Below are 14,984 nucleotides of genomic sequence, written 5' to 3' on the forward strand. Positions count from 1 at the left end.
CCTCAAAATTGGATATAGCATGCATGTTGTACTACAGAAAAGTGGTCTCGATTTTTCCCTACTACTTGCAATAAAAGCTATTTATAGTAACAACAAAGGGAAGTAATTCTAAAGAAGGGAACTGCGCATGACACTTTGTCTCATGATGGTGTATAATTAATTGTGCCAAGTTACATCAAAATCCCTCCATGCATGAAGAAGAAATGCTTCGGACAAAGTCATTCTTGTATCTGACCTTTGGCATCTAAGTGTGACCTTGACCTTAGACCTAGTAACCTGGATCTTGCGCGTGACACTCCGTCTCGTGGTGGTGAACATTTGTGCCAAGTTATATCAAAATCCCTCTATGCATGAAGAAGAAATGCTCCGGACAAGGTTTTCATTCTTGTATCCTTTGACCTCTAAGTGTGACCTTGACCTTAGACCTAGGGACCTGGTTCTTGTGCATGACACTCCGCCTCGTAGTGGTAAACATTTGTGCCAAGATATATCAAAATCCCTCCATGCATGAAGAAGATATGCTCCGGACAAATTGTTTTAAGAAAATATGATAAAGGGAAATAACTCAAAAAATAGGCAAGGTAGGGTTATTGTTCTTGCACACTGCACTTCCTCCCAATGTGTTCTATCAGTGTATGAAGTTTGAAGAAAATCCCTCCAGTACTTTTAGGGTTATGCTCCGGACAAAATGTTTTAAGAAAATATGATAAAGGGAAATAACTCAAAAAATAGGCAAGGTAGAGTTATTGTTCTTGCACACTGCACTTCCTCCCAATGTGTTCTATCAGTGTATGGAGTTTGAAGAAAATCCCTCCAGTACTTTTGGAGTTACGCTCCGGACAAAATGTTTTAAGAAAATATGATAAAGGGGAATAACTCAAAAAATAGGCAAGGTAGGGTTATTGTTCTTGCACACTGCACTTCCTCCCAATGTGTTCTATCAGTGTATGAAGTTTGAAGAAAATCCCTCCAGTACTTTTGGAGTTATGCTCCGGACAAATTTTTTTAAGAAAATATGATAAAGGGGAATAACTCAAAAAATAGGCAAGGTAGAGTTATTGTTCTTACACACTGCACTTCCTCCTAATGTGTTCTATCAGTGTATGAAGTTTGAAGAAAATCCCTCCAGTACTTTTGGAGTTATGCTCCGGACAAATTTTTTTAAGAAAATATGATAAAGGGGAATAACTCAAAAAATAGGCAAGGTAGAGTTATTGTTCTTGCACACTGCACTTCCTCCCAATGTGTTCTATCAGTGTATGAAGTTTGAAGAAAATCCCTCCAGTACTTTTGGAGTTATGCTCCGGACAAAGATCGTTGCGGACGGACGCACGGACGCACGCACGCACGCACGGAGAGCATTTCTAATATCCCCTTCGCCTTTGGCGGGAGGATAAATAATTAATAGCTGGTCAGCAGATGGAAGTAATTTTTTGCAGATACCATACTGAAATAATGTTTCATGTTTCAAAACAATCTGAAACAAGATCTCTGCCTAACGGGGCATAATACATCCGTTCGCAAACGGGCGGACGTTCTTACAGACATTTGTTCGGTATTTCTTTTGTAACAAATTACCCAACAAGCAACTGATAGTACCCATTTAGTAGAACAGAACGAATATAGTTTACCTTTACCTACTGTCCTGAGAAACCAACAAATGTCCTTTCGATTGCTCGGACAGACGGAGGGACTACGGACATCGCCATTCCATAATACGTCCGTTTTATTTTCAAAACAGACGTATGCAAGACGGAAGTGAAATAAAGAAAATCAAATATACCTGAAATTTTGCGGCATTATCCCCAGACGTCAAGGATATAACCATTAGAAGGTCAGGTAGATTCCGACTAACGGTCATAAACTGTATTTTATCCAGAGGAATGAAGTCATGAAGCATTTTCCCCTGTATCATAGTGGACTTGACCACACGGATTCCATCCCTGGACAGCTGCAACTTCACACGATTTCCCTTCTCTGTAGCAATCTGGGAGTTGATCTGTGCTATCGTCTGCAATATTAAGGACAGTACATGATTTTGTGCCTGATTTACTGCATACTAGTATACTGTATGAAAATAATTGAAACATATTACTTGCCAAGACAAGTACTGTAACATTAAGTTTGCATATTTTATTTACATTCTAGTTTTAAGTGCCCTCTAACTAAACAGTCTAGAGATATCTTTCGGAACCGAGTACATTCTCTGATTTTTATAAGGTTTTACTGTATTTATGTGCTCTATATACCAAGAGAAACTGGTTTAACATACATACTTGCCATCAAATGTGCCTAGCATAAACATGAGCAAATTTATCGCAGAATTTGACCGTTTTGTACCTAAAGACTTAGGTTTAATCTATAGTTCTTTTATATATACAGTGGCACTGTACGGATATGAACCCATCGAGGCAACTTTGTCTGACATTCACAGTTGAATTAAGTCTGAAACATTTACCTGATTATCTACACGGTTGTTCTTCCAGGATCCGAGAAAATGGACCTTCTTTTCTATGTATTCTGCCATTTTCATACGTTTTTCTACCGGCCCTTATTTGAAGTAATTTTAGTTCATACTACAACCTGCAGACAAAAAAGAAAAAACACTTAGAACGTACTTTGTTAACTTGGTTTATTATCCTCTGACAGCACTACAAATTTAGAGGTCGGTAACACTGACCAGGCAAATGTTCCACGGGACGATCGTCTCCACTTCTGATTCATGTTAAGAAGTTGGCAGCTACTTGAAATGGGAAAGTAAGTACTTGTGCGGATACCAGCAAAATAGACAGGCTAACTTATTGTTGTTTTTTATATGCATAATGGTATTAAAGCTGTTTACAGACCTCCACAAACCGCCGAAACTTAAAGTCTAAACAAATATTAAATGAAAAATGTCTCTTTTCCTTAGTGAAATTGTAGTCCTTTTTGTGTATAAAACTGAAAGGATAGGGTAACAATTTACAATTTTATCAATCTTTTCCATATAAATTTAAGCAAACTTCCAATGGTTGCAGTATGCATTCATACCTGTAATTTTGCGAAAACACCATATTGGCTAATGACAGTGACATATATATGAAAAAAATATTTCGAGTCTAATGCACTATAACTGTATCCCAAATTGTTATATTTTCTTTTTGCTTTGTTTTGTTTCTTAGGTATAACGTCACACCGACACAATGTAGGTCATATGGCTACATTCCACTTTTATGGTGAAGGAAACCACCCAGATGCTCCTTCCGGTATTCACTTATTTCAGGCATGTACGAGCACCTTTGTAGAACCACTAACCTTCCATAAGCCAGCAGGATGGCTTCCTCACATGAAGAATTTTACATCCCAACCGAGGTTTCAAGTCTACTGCGGTGAGAGGCAAACGATTTGAAGTCAGCGACCTTAATCACCCGGCCTCAAAGACCCTATACCAAACTGTAGTGGTGGTGTATAACCTGATTAATTTCGTATATTTTGCAACTGGCTTCATGAATCAGAATATTAGATAACATTTTACTACTTTTAATCTTCTTTTACCGACATATAAGGTTACTTTTAGTGCAATTTCATTAGTATACAATTTATGAGAACTTCTTCAATTTAAAAGAAAAAAAACTTCAAACCTGGTTTCTATTTCATTGTCCTTGGAAAAATGATCACACTAACACTTAAGTTTAATATGTATAGGATATCCTAAATAACACAGTAACTTCAAAATATTCTCACAAAAACATACAACGATTTATGCCATAATCATAATATGCAAAAAAACCGTTTCAAATTCATTTAACTCTTGACAACTTCATAAACAAGAGCTGTCGGAGGACAGCAACGCTCGACTATTCAACAGCCTTGTCAATTGAATGAATACAAAAGTTGAAAAAGGAGCATAATTTTGTAAAATGCAAAGTAGAGGTATTGAACCTCTGTACTGCATGTCATATCATGACAGTGAACAAGTGTGTGAAATTGATCAATCCTTTCCAATTTGTGGATACTGAGCTCCCAGCTTATATACAAAAACTTAACCAAAAACTGTTAAGTCGAAAAAGGGGCATAATTTTGTAAAAATGCAAAGTAGAGTTATGGGACCTTCACAGTGCATGTTAGATCATGACAGTGAACAAGTGTGTGAAGTTTCAATCCATTCCAATTAGTGGATACTGAGATATCAGATTACATACAAAAATTTAACCAAAAACTGCTAAGTCGAAAAAGGGGCATAATTTTGAAAAAATGCAAAGTAGAGTTATGGGACTTGCTTTGTGCATGTCAGATCATGACAGTGAACAAGAATGTGAAGTTACAATCCATTCCCATTAGTAAATACTGAGATACCAGCTTACATACAAATCTTAACCAAAAATTTCTAAGTCGAAAAAGGGGCATAATTTTGTAAAAGAGCAAAATAGAGTTATGGAACCTGTGCAGTGTAGGTCAGTTTATCACAGTGAATAAGTGTGTGAAGTTTACATCCATTCCCACAAGTGGTTGCTGAGTTACCAGCTTACATACAAAACCTTAACCAAAAATTTCTAAGTCGAAAAAGGGGCATAATTTTGTAAAAAAGTAAAATAGAGTTATGGAACCTGTGCAATGTAAGTCAGTTTATCACAGTGAATAAGTGTGTGAAGTTTCAATCCATTCCCACAAGTGGTTACTGAGATACCAGCTTACATACAAAACCTTAACCAAATCGGGACGCGGACGCCGACGCGGACGCAGACGCCGACGCGGACGCCGACGCCGACGCCGACGCATGGGCGAGTCCAATAGCTCCACTATTCTATGAATAGTCGAGCTAAAAAAGCTTACAAAAAAACAAGTGTTAAAATATTCATAACGACTTAAAATTCAAGCATGTTAACAACTTTGTCTCAATTGGATACAAATGAATTCCTACACAAATATTTTGTATGAGCATGTATTGGTGGGGAAAAATATCTAAAAACTTATTATGTTTTCATATTCGGAGTATTTAGCCTTGGTTTAAGATAAAATAGATAAAATACTATACAAATCAAAGGTTTTTCCTTGTTGATAATGAATGAATACGAAGTCATGCAAAATATTATACGTGTTTGGCGCAGATCTTCTCTCAAAGGTCGACACATAGGGCTGTGAAATTCAGAAAAGCGTTTCATAACCCTTTGAAAAGCTTATAACAAAACTTAGTAAAACGATAGCGGACTCATTTTTTTTCAATGGCGAGATGTAGTAAGCGCAACACCCATAAAGCCTGCCTGTCAGGTCAGCGGTACAAACAGATTTAAAATTTCATCTGACAGTCTCATCCTAGAGGTCGGAAGTTCGGTCCCTGGGCAAAGCAAATGTTCTCCGTATGTCAAGAGTAATTCTTCCACTTTCACCCGCTTACGCGAAAGAAGTAAGTACAATGTACTTGTAAGGAAACGGCGACTTTTTCTTATTAGGATTAACGACACAATTACAAAACAAGTGACCGAGTATTAAAGTGGCAGTACAGAAGTCCCCTACCGGTGTAAAACTTTGTTAGTGTTCGTCCCTTGTGGTTGTTGGCAATAGTTTTAGGACTAAAATGCTTCAATGCATTTAGGAGCTAAGAAACAAAAACTATTTTTACTTAAATTTCAATAGTGACGACTTACAAGCATATGTACGCGACACATTGTTTCACCATGGGGAACATTTGTGTGCAGTACTAAGATAATCCATCAATGCACATAAAAGGAGCTTAAACAATTTTTTGACATTCAATAGTGACCTTGACCTTTGACAGACACCAAGGTCATGTGTGTGATACATAGTCTAATCATGGGGAATATTTCTGTGTAGTAATATGAAAATCCTTCATTGCATTTAAATGTTTTAATTGACCTTCAATATTGACCTATGACCAACCAGAACATGTCATGTACGTGCATAATCTACATATTGCCCTCTATTCACATACCAAAATTTATGAACCTAGCTTGAATATGTTTGAAAAATTGCAGGATCCAGCTTGGCGGACGGACGGACGGACGGAAGGACGGAGGGTATTTCGGTTTGCACAGGTAGGGGACTAATAATAATTTCAAACAAATTCTTAATCTAACCTTCTACTTAAAGATGGTATTTAAATAAGTTTAAACCTGCAATTAATCATTTAAAATGTCATAGTATACTTTTCGACAATTTTCAATTAAATCTAAGCTTTTTAGTAAACATAATACATAATGTAAGTCCATTCAAGTATTTTCCATGCACTTCAATTTTTCACATAATGCCAACACTTATGTCAATTTAAACAAGAAAAGGTGTTATATTACGCTGTCCTACAGCAATCGAACAATGCTGTAAATGGCAGAATTGACGCAAAACATGACACATTTACACAGCACAGTAGGGTTAGTCTCTCGTTTGTTTGCAATTACTGAAATATGTTTATTCTAGCAGGTCAAGCATTAATTTCTCCTGAATTTGCAACCACATGTACATATAACAAGAGCACCACCTATGGATGTCATCGCTCGTCTGCAAGTGCTGGACAGTATGTAAGAAAAGATTTATAGTTAAGAATTTTAAGTACAAAAATGGCCATAATTCTGACAAAATGCAAATCAGAGTTATGGCTCTTTGCCTACATAGTCATCTAAAGACGATAAGTAAGTGTGCAAAGTTTTAAAGCTGTAGCTCTTACAGTTCTTAAGTAAAGGTTAACCTAAAGAAAACATTTAACCAAAAAAACTCAAATTTTCTAAGCACAAACTGGACCATTATTCTGACAAAATGCATATCAGAGTTATGGTGCTTGACCTACATAGTCATCTAATGATGATAAATAAGTGTGCAAAGTTTCAAAGCTGTAGCTCTTACAGTTTTTGAGAAAGCTGGACCTAACGAAAATTTTCAAAGAGAAACACATTTTTTTCTAAGTACAAAACGGGTCATAATTTTGATAAAATGCGTATCAGAGTTATGGTTCTTGACCTACACAGTCACCTAATGATGATAAATAAGTGTGCAAAGTTTCAAAGCTGTAGCTCTTATAGTTGCTGAGAAAAGATGGACCTGAACAAAAAGTTTAACCAAGAAAGTACAAAAGGGCCATAATTCTGACAAAATGCATACCAGAGTTATGGTTCCTGGCCTACACAATCATCACCTAATGATAATAAACAAGTGTGCAAAGTTTCGAAGCTGTATCTCTTACAGTTTTTTTAGAAAAGGTGGACCTATACAAAAAATTTACCAACGCCGACGCCGACACTGATGCCATCGCCGATGCCGACGATCAAGTGACGAAAATACCAAGGTTTTTTCTTCAAAAATCAGGCGAGCTAACAATGTTAACAAGAGATATATTTTATGTTGTAAATTGCTACGATATTATCATCTACATAGTTAAAGGTTGATTTTTATCTTGTAAATGTCATTTAAAGATTTTTTATTCTAATTAAGTTGAACTGGTGGCCATTTGATATTGTAATAAAGTTGCGAATAGGTAGACCAGCCCTCGTTTCTTCGCTTATTATTAGAAGATGCGAATAGACAGTCTACCCATTTCTGTCTCACTTTTTGTTCTCTATGTCCTTCTTTGCTTCGCTTCTTAAACTACGAATAGGAATAGGTACACTATTTGTTTTCTCTGCCTATAGGCAGGCTACATTTTCTTCACTTTATTTGCCTGTAACGAGCTACTAGTATCTTTTTTTTTTTTTTTACTTTTTGTCTTGCCTTTCGGTAGGTTATCCCTGTTCCACTTTTTGTTTTGCCTACAGGCAGGTTACTCCTTTTTACTTTTATTTAGCTTACACGAAAGTTACCCTTTTTTTCGTTTTGTTTTCCATGTAGACAGGCAAGTAGTACCCTTTTTTACTTTGTGTCTTGCCTTTAGGTAGGCTATCCTTTCTCCAATTTTTGTTTTGCCTAAAGGAAGTTTACCCTTTTTACTTTTTGTTTTGCCTATAGCCAGGTTACCATTCATTTACTTTTTGTTTTACCTAAAGGAAAAATACCATTTTACTTTTTGTCTTTCCTTTAGGTAGACTATATCCTTTTTCCACTTTTTGTTTTGCCTAAATGAAGTTTACCTTTTTTACTTTTTGTTTTGCCTAAAGGAGGGTTACCGTTACTTTACCTTTTGTATTGTGTAAAGGAAGGGTGCTCCTTTTTACTTTTTGTTTACCATAAGGAAAATTACACTTTTTTACTTTTTATTTTGCCTATAAGAATGCTACCTTTTTTCACTTTTTTGTTTTGTCTAAAGGAAGGTTACCAATTTGCATTTTTTGTTATTCCTAGAAGCAGGTTACCCTTGTTTACTTTTTTTGTTTTGCCTTTAGGTAGGGTATACTTTTTTGTTTTGCCTATAGACAGGTCATCCGTTTTGCTTCCCTTTTTATCCTGCGAATGAGCAGACTATCCGTTGTTAATCACTTTTTTGCTCTGCTTTTAGGTACTAGAGGAACTATCTATTTTTGGTAAGAAAAGATGTAAGAAGTGGCATAAATGGAGCTCTTTTCAGACATTTGTATTCTTTGTGCCTCCTCAAAAGAAGGAAGTTATAAAAGAAAATATTCAATTTTCGTTTTTTGCCATACTTTAATACTTTTAAGCCGGAGAACAAACTATATACATTCGAAAATCCATATCTTTATTTTACCAATACAAAATACCTACTTAAAGGTCCAATACTAAGGAAAGTGAACATTTTAATTTCTTTTAAAAAGCACAGAAACTATTTCATTTTATTGGACAATGAAAGTTGGTATGTAGAAATTCGAAATAAATCGCAGTATATGTACAATTATTTTTCTATGAAGTATGAAGAAGGTTAAAAAGACCTGGGGGGTCATTCTGTCGATTCATTGAAATTTCAACATAATACACATACATTTCTTTGAGTTCCAAAGACCTTCTGTAAATTTTGACCTGCCAATCTTCATTATTTAGTGTCTTGCAGAAGTCTATGCACTGGCTATGAAAAAAATTGCCAACTCACTTTCCCTTAGTAATGGACCTTTAAGTTCGTTAAAAACGTTTAACAACCCTCATCAAATAATAGCCACAGATGTTTTTTTGAAAACCACTGTGCACTGAATGAATGCAGCTCATATGATTTTTCTTACCACATAGCCGCTTAAAAAAATAAAGCAGCGAGGATGAAATGGATAAAATAGAAGTTTTGTTGTTCATGCTTTCTAGAATAAAGGCAATTATTAAATGTAGGTAGGATAGTTAAAAGCAGACGCATTTTTGAAAACATTTTTAGCACAATCCATTCAATGTATCATTTGTCCGCCATTTCATGAGCACGGCAGAGATTAATATAATAACTGGTTATATACTGAAATCGCCATTTTTGTATTTTCGCACATAATACATCTATATGAGATACGAAACCGCCGACTCTTATTTGCCGTTTTTCTCGCAGCTCCAACAAGCTTCTAGCTTCTGACAAGAAACAAAGGGGTAATTAACTTTTCTATGATCAAGTTTTTCCGTTGCCGAAATACTGATGCGGCGGTCGCTCCTGTCGCCCGATTCACGACGCCACTGCACAAACATCTGGGAATATTCCGATCGATTAGTTCCAGAGAATTTATCAAATCAGTAGAAATCCAGTGATACTACCACATGACAACCTGACTACAGTACAATTTATGTAAGAGACAAAAATATTTTCTAAATTATATATTTACCAAATCATTAAATTCCATGCATTTGGTCACGTTAATTTCCAAAATATTTTAGTAATCTCACTGTACGACTACGTCCCGGCTTCTGTGTTTATTCATCCAAAAGAACCATGTTAGACGATTATATGAATTCAACTGACTAAATACATAAAGTATTTGAAATTTGGGTCAATTGAAATGTTATGCCCGAGCGCACCAGATGAAAGCAGATTTTCACAACACGATGATTAAAGGTGAACAGAGGTAGTAAAGGTAATTTGTGACAAATTGAAAACTTTTCGACAGCCTGCTCGTTTTCAACATTTCTTATATATAGCGAATAAAATTAACACGTAAATTTGTTTATTTATATATAATAATATATTCGTAAAGCGCAAACTTCTGGTTGAATAAGGACCGCCAGATATTTCTGCCTTCTTGAAGAGGTTAGGGTACCCCTCATCTTTTTTGTTACATGTTAAAGTCCACAGAGGACCAGGATTATTTTCCGGTTTTTACTTTAACTACGTTAAAAGCTTTGTTGGAAACAACAAAACCTTAAAGTTATGTATAAGATAATCCTCTGTTTAGGCCAGGTATTTAAGGAAATTATCAAAATAGATTATATAAATATTAGGCATTGAAAAGATATTCCTATTTGGTTAATCCATGAATCAGATCTTTGCATACTGTCGATTTCTTTTCAAATCATCACGCAGTATTGTGCACCCTGGAGAGAAGCTTAAAAAGTTTCACAACATGATTTTGCGCATTAAAAGCACATACTTTTAACCACCTTTTCAAACAGTAGGAAAATTACTTGATAACTGGCCGGCAAGCCATTCAGTACATGTATACTATATTACTAAATCTTACAAACTATGAGTTAAATTTTAATTTGTAAGTTTTGTTTTTCTTTATACATGTAATAAAAAGTTAATTTTGATATCTAATGTATGGTGTACGATCAGGATAATGACAAGGCATGTAACACCCCATACACATGACTCCCGTAACTTCTGCAGGATTTACCCCCAATATTTTATAAGTTTTGTAAAGCTTATCATCATACAGCCAAAAAAAAAACAAGGATGAAAATGTCTTATTATTTCGTTTACAGATGGGCAGCTGGGTAGAACCATTGAAATTCAGTAATCCAACTGCCCGCCCGTGCATGAAATAATGCAGGGAGGACACCTGGGATCTTCCTCCACCATTAAAGCAGGAAAGTCGCAATATAAGCTACACTGTGTCACTGTGACCTAAACCCCAACAACAAAAAAGAAAAAAAAATACTTTAAATAAGTGTGTATATCTGTTGGCACTCAACCAGCCCAATACTGATGACACGGTAAAATGAATTGTAGACATTCTGTGCGTAGACACACCTAAAGTTATTTCGACACAATCTATAATTATGTTCTACCATTTCAACATTAATCATAAGGGATGTAACATGTCATTAGTTTTGCACGTCGCCTTTATTGCGCATCTGTGTGCGATGCGGAATTTCAAAGTATCCAGTTAATCACGCAATATTACTGAACATGTCAACAGTGTTTTAGTGTTTTAGTGTTTAAACAAATCATGAAAACAGAAATTATGGAAGCATTTCCATGATGTTGTCCGGACATTGTGAAAATGCAAAGATGAAAATATCTTTTACAGAACGGTTCACTGTTTTCTAAGATCACGTGTTCGAATACCATATACATTTTTACTCACAAAATAGTGTCAATAATTACAATGTATATCATAAACCGATGCGAATACTGGGTGGGAACGCACAGGAGGCAATGACTGGACGTAGCGCTAATCAATACCTTATCAGGTTTCGAACATGCTTTTTTATAAATTGTAAGTACCCAGGTATCTCATTCCCCATACATTTGCTCCAGTCATGGTACAGACATTCTATTTCCTCACTCTAACCCACCGTAAAAATGGGTTTAAAAACCCAAATAGACCTCGCGTGATGAGGGGCAAACGTTTCATTCATATGTCATACCCGGAGCCACACAACGATTTATTTCAAATTTCAATACCACCTTATGACCTCGAACCAAGACTGCATTTGGCTCTAGTGACCCGGAACTAACAAGATCAGTATCTGGAGGGTTTTTAAAGAATCAGATTTCAAAACAATGTGACATTCTTGTTATTGCAAAACATAAGTAATTATAAGGTGTTCTGTCGTCAAGTCACGAGATTTGATGGACAGTTGAAAAGGACCAGTTCAACTTGCAAAGTCTGCGTTTTTTTGCATGAGAAAAAAAAAAGAATATAAAGATCTGATCTAGATATTGACAGCGGATACAAATAGTTTGGTTTTACCACATTTACCACTTCACGGCTTTATTAACAGCATTAGAGTGTTCTTAAACTGCTAGGTAGTTTTAACACGTTGAAAAGGCAGACCAGTTGCATGGGTCTGAGTTCCTGAAGAGATTAGCTAAAAATCGCCATCAAACATGATAGGGCATCATGTTGTGGAGAAAATCAGCTGTCGCTCGGTCGCTAAATTAGGCAAACTCCACTGGCCCTAAACGCTGGAATATCATTGCACCATACCAAATTAAACCAATGTGACCAAAATATCTTAACAGGACCGTCTTTGTTTTCAAGGACAAGACTTTAAGATTGATTCAAATGAGTTTCAAACTTCATACTTGAACTAGAATAAACAAAATAGATGAACTTCTGTTGTGGTAAAGAAAATGGCCTTTAGATGTGAATCATCTTTTTAATTCGCTACATTCTTGTCAACACGTTTCAAACAATTTTTCAAACCTTTTGACCACTGTTTGATCTTTAGTAATTTGAAAAGCATGCACCGGTCAAGGCGATCAGAAACTCCCTTAAATGAAGAAACCTGTTATACTTTCTGTATTGAAAACATTTTAAGCACTTCGACTAATATCAATTTTCGCCTAAAGTAAAAGTGCACGATGACCTTAACTTGAACTGAGAGAAGCGGTAATAATTTACGAAAATATCTAGACACTGTTAGGCAACAATTAACATTGCCTATTAAAGTTTTTTTACAACCGCGTGACCCCAACAACAACTTGAAATTCTGAAGGGATTGAGAAACGTCAAACTGTAAAATATGTTGAACTCGGATTTAAAAATCTGCATCTATGGAGATATTTTTTTCTGTCCGATATTTTTCGTAACTATCTACGGACTACTTTTGAAAAACAAGAGGACCATCATGGTCCTGAATCGCTCACCTGTCCCCACATAACCCAGTTTTGAACTGAGTATGACGTCGTTTTTTCTATTATTTGACATAGTGACCTAGTTTTTAAGCTCATGTGACCCAGTTTTGAACTTGACCTAGATATCATCAAGATAAAAATTCTGACCAATTTTCACAAAGATCCATTGAAAAATATGGCCTCTAGAGAGGTCACAAGGTTTTTCTATTATCTGACCTAATGACCTAGTTTTTGAGGCAGGTGACCCAGTTTTGAACTTGATCTAGATATCATCAAGGTGAACTTTCTCACTAATTTTCATGAAGATCTCATGAAAAATATGGCCACTAGAGAGGTAACAAGGTTTTTCTATTTTTATACCTACTGACCTAGTTTTTGACCGCACATGACCCAGTTTCGAACATTATCTAGATATCATCAAGTTGAACATTCTCACCAATTTTCATGAAGATCTCATGAAAAATATGGCCACAAGAGAGGTAACAAGGTTTTTCTATTTTTATACCTACTGACCTAGTTTTTGACCGCACATGACCCAGTTTCGAACATTATCTAGATATCATCAAGTTAAACATTCTCACCAATTTTCATGAAGCTCCATTGAAAAATATGGCCTCTAGAGAGGTCAAAAGGTTTTTCTATTTTTAGACCTACTGACCTAGTTTTTGACCGCAGTTGACCCAGTTTCAAATGTGGCTTAGATATCATCAAGATAAACATTCAGACCAACTTTCATATAGATCCCATGAAAAATATGGCCTCTAGAGAGGTCACAAGGTTTTTTTTATTATTTGAACTACTGACCTAGTTTTTGACGGCACGTAACCCAGTTTCGAACTTGACCTAGATATCATCAAGATAAACATTTAAACATTCTGACTTATTTTCATGAAGATCCATTCAAAAGTATGGCCTCTAGAGAGGTCACAAGGTTTTTACTATTTTTAGACCTACTGACCTAGTTTTTGATGGCACGTGACCCAGTTTCAAACCTGACCTAGATATCATCAAGATGAACATTCTGACCAACTTTCATGAAGATCCATTGAAAAATATGGCCTCTAGGGAGGTCACAAGGATTTTCTATTTTTAGACCTACTGACCTAGTTTTGGACCGCACGTAACCCAGTTTCGAATCTGACCTAGATATCATCAAGATGAACATTCTCACCAACTTTCATAAAGATCCTACAAGCAAAAGTTTACGTACGCACGGACGCACGCACGGATGACGGACGCTGCGCGATCACAAAAGCTCACCTTGTCACTACGCCTTATTTAACTAGAAGGGCGATTTTTATGTAATATCTGAGCACAGTTCAACGAGTTGGAACGACCTTAAAATCGACAGGACTGAAAGATGCATTCTACATGTCGTCTCAATATAGAAAAAAAAATGTGTGACATAGAAAATTCTTAGAAACCGGTAAAATTATATAAAGCGGAAACAAATTGCTGATTACCAGACATATGATCCGGCCAAACGACATTAAACCGACATTACTGAAAGCTGCATTCTGCATGTCGTCTCAGTACAGCAAAATATTTTGGTGCCATTGAAAGTTCTTCAATCAGGGCAAAATGGTAGAGAGCGGACATGAATTCTGCTTATATGATATCTAAACCGGTCATACAACCTTGAACAAACATTTCTGAAAGTTTCGTTCTGTCTGTCGCCTCAGTATAGTAAACATTTGAGGCATTCATTTGTCAGATCTGAGAATCCTTTTAAGGGGTAAAGAGAAACAGTGTATATGAAAACATTACTGTTCGACCTCTGACCTTACCGTACGACCTTGACACTGAGCTGACATGACTGAAAGTACTGTTTAGTGTTTTGACGGTCCAAAATATCATGTTCCTACACCCTCCCGAATTTGGGAACGCACTTTTAGATATATCCGTACCTTTTGGGGATGTTGAGAAGGTGCACCTTTTCTTTGAAAATTATTTTTTACCCTTACAAGCTGCGTCCAATAAAAATATGTCCGATATGTACTAGACCGCTTATATTGCATTTCCAGACCATAGAAATAGAAATCTGACGGAACTTTAGATAGACGGTCTTCAACTACAATAGTGCTTAACTGATCCAGTGTAATTAAGTTGCAACATGAGACGATAC

The 14,984-nt window shown here is 36.0% G+C and overlaps 1 protein-coding gene across 5 annotated transcripts in view; it reads right to left on the bottom strand.

The window, feature by feature from the left end:
- The window catches only part of LOC123535455 (uncharacterized), a 42,529-nt gene that overhangs the window by 4,111 nt on the left and 23,434 nt on the right, over window positions 1-14,984 (bottom strand). For 2 of the 5 annotated variants that reach the window (XM_045318136.2, XM_045318138.2), the window contains exons 3-4: window positions 2,459-2,586; window positions 1,784-2,011 (exon numbers count right to left, since the gene is read on the bottom strand). In XM_045318136.2, the coding sequence (XP_045174071.1) occupies window positions 1,784-2,011; window positions 2,459-2,533 (303 nt within the window). In that variant the 5' untranslated portion in view covers window positions 2,534-2,586. Of the gene's footprint in view, window positions 1-1,783; window positions 2,012-2,458; window positions 2,587-3,620; window positions 3,746-9,662; window positions 9,814-14,984 lie in introns of those variants that run through there. The other 3 variants (XM_045318135.2, XM_045318139.2, XM_045318134.2) reach the window with 3 other exon arrangements.

Source organism: Mercenaria mercenaria, chromosome 12 (genome assembly GCF_021730395.1).
Source record: "Mercenaria mercenaria strain notata chromosome 12, MADL_Memer_1, whole genome shotgun sequence".
NCBI lineage: Eukaryota > Metazoa > Mollusca > Bivalvia > Venerida > Veneridae > Mercenaria > Mercenaria mercenaria.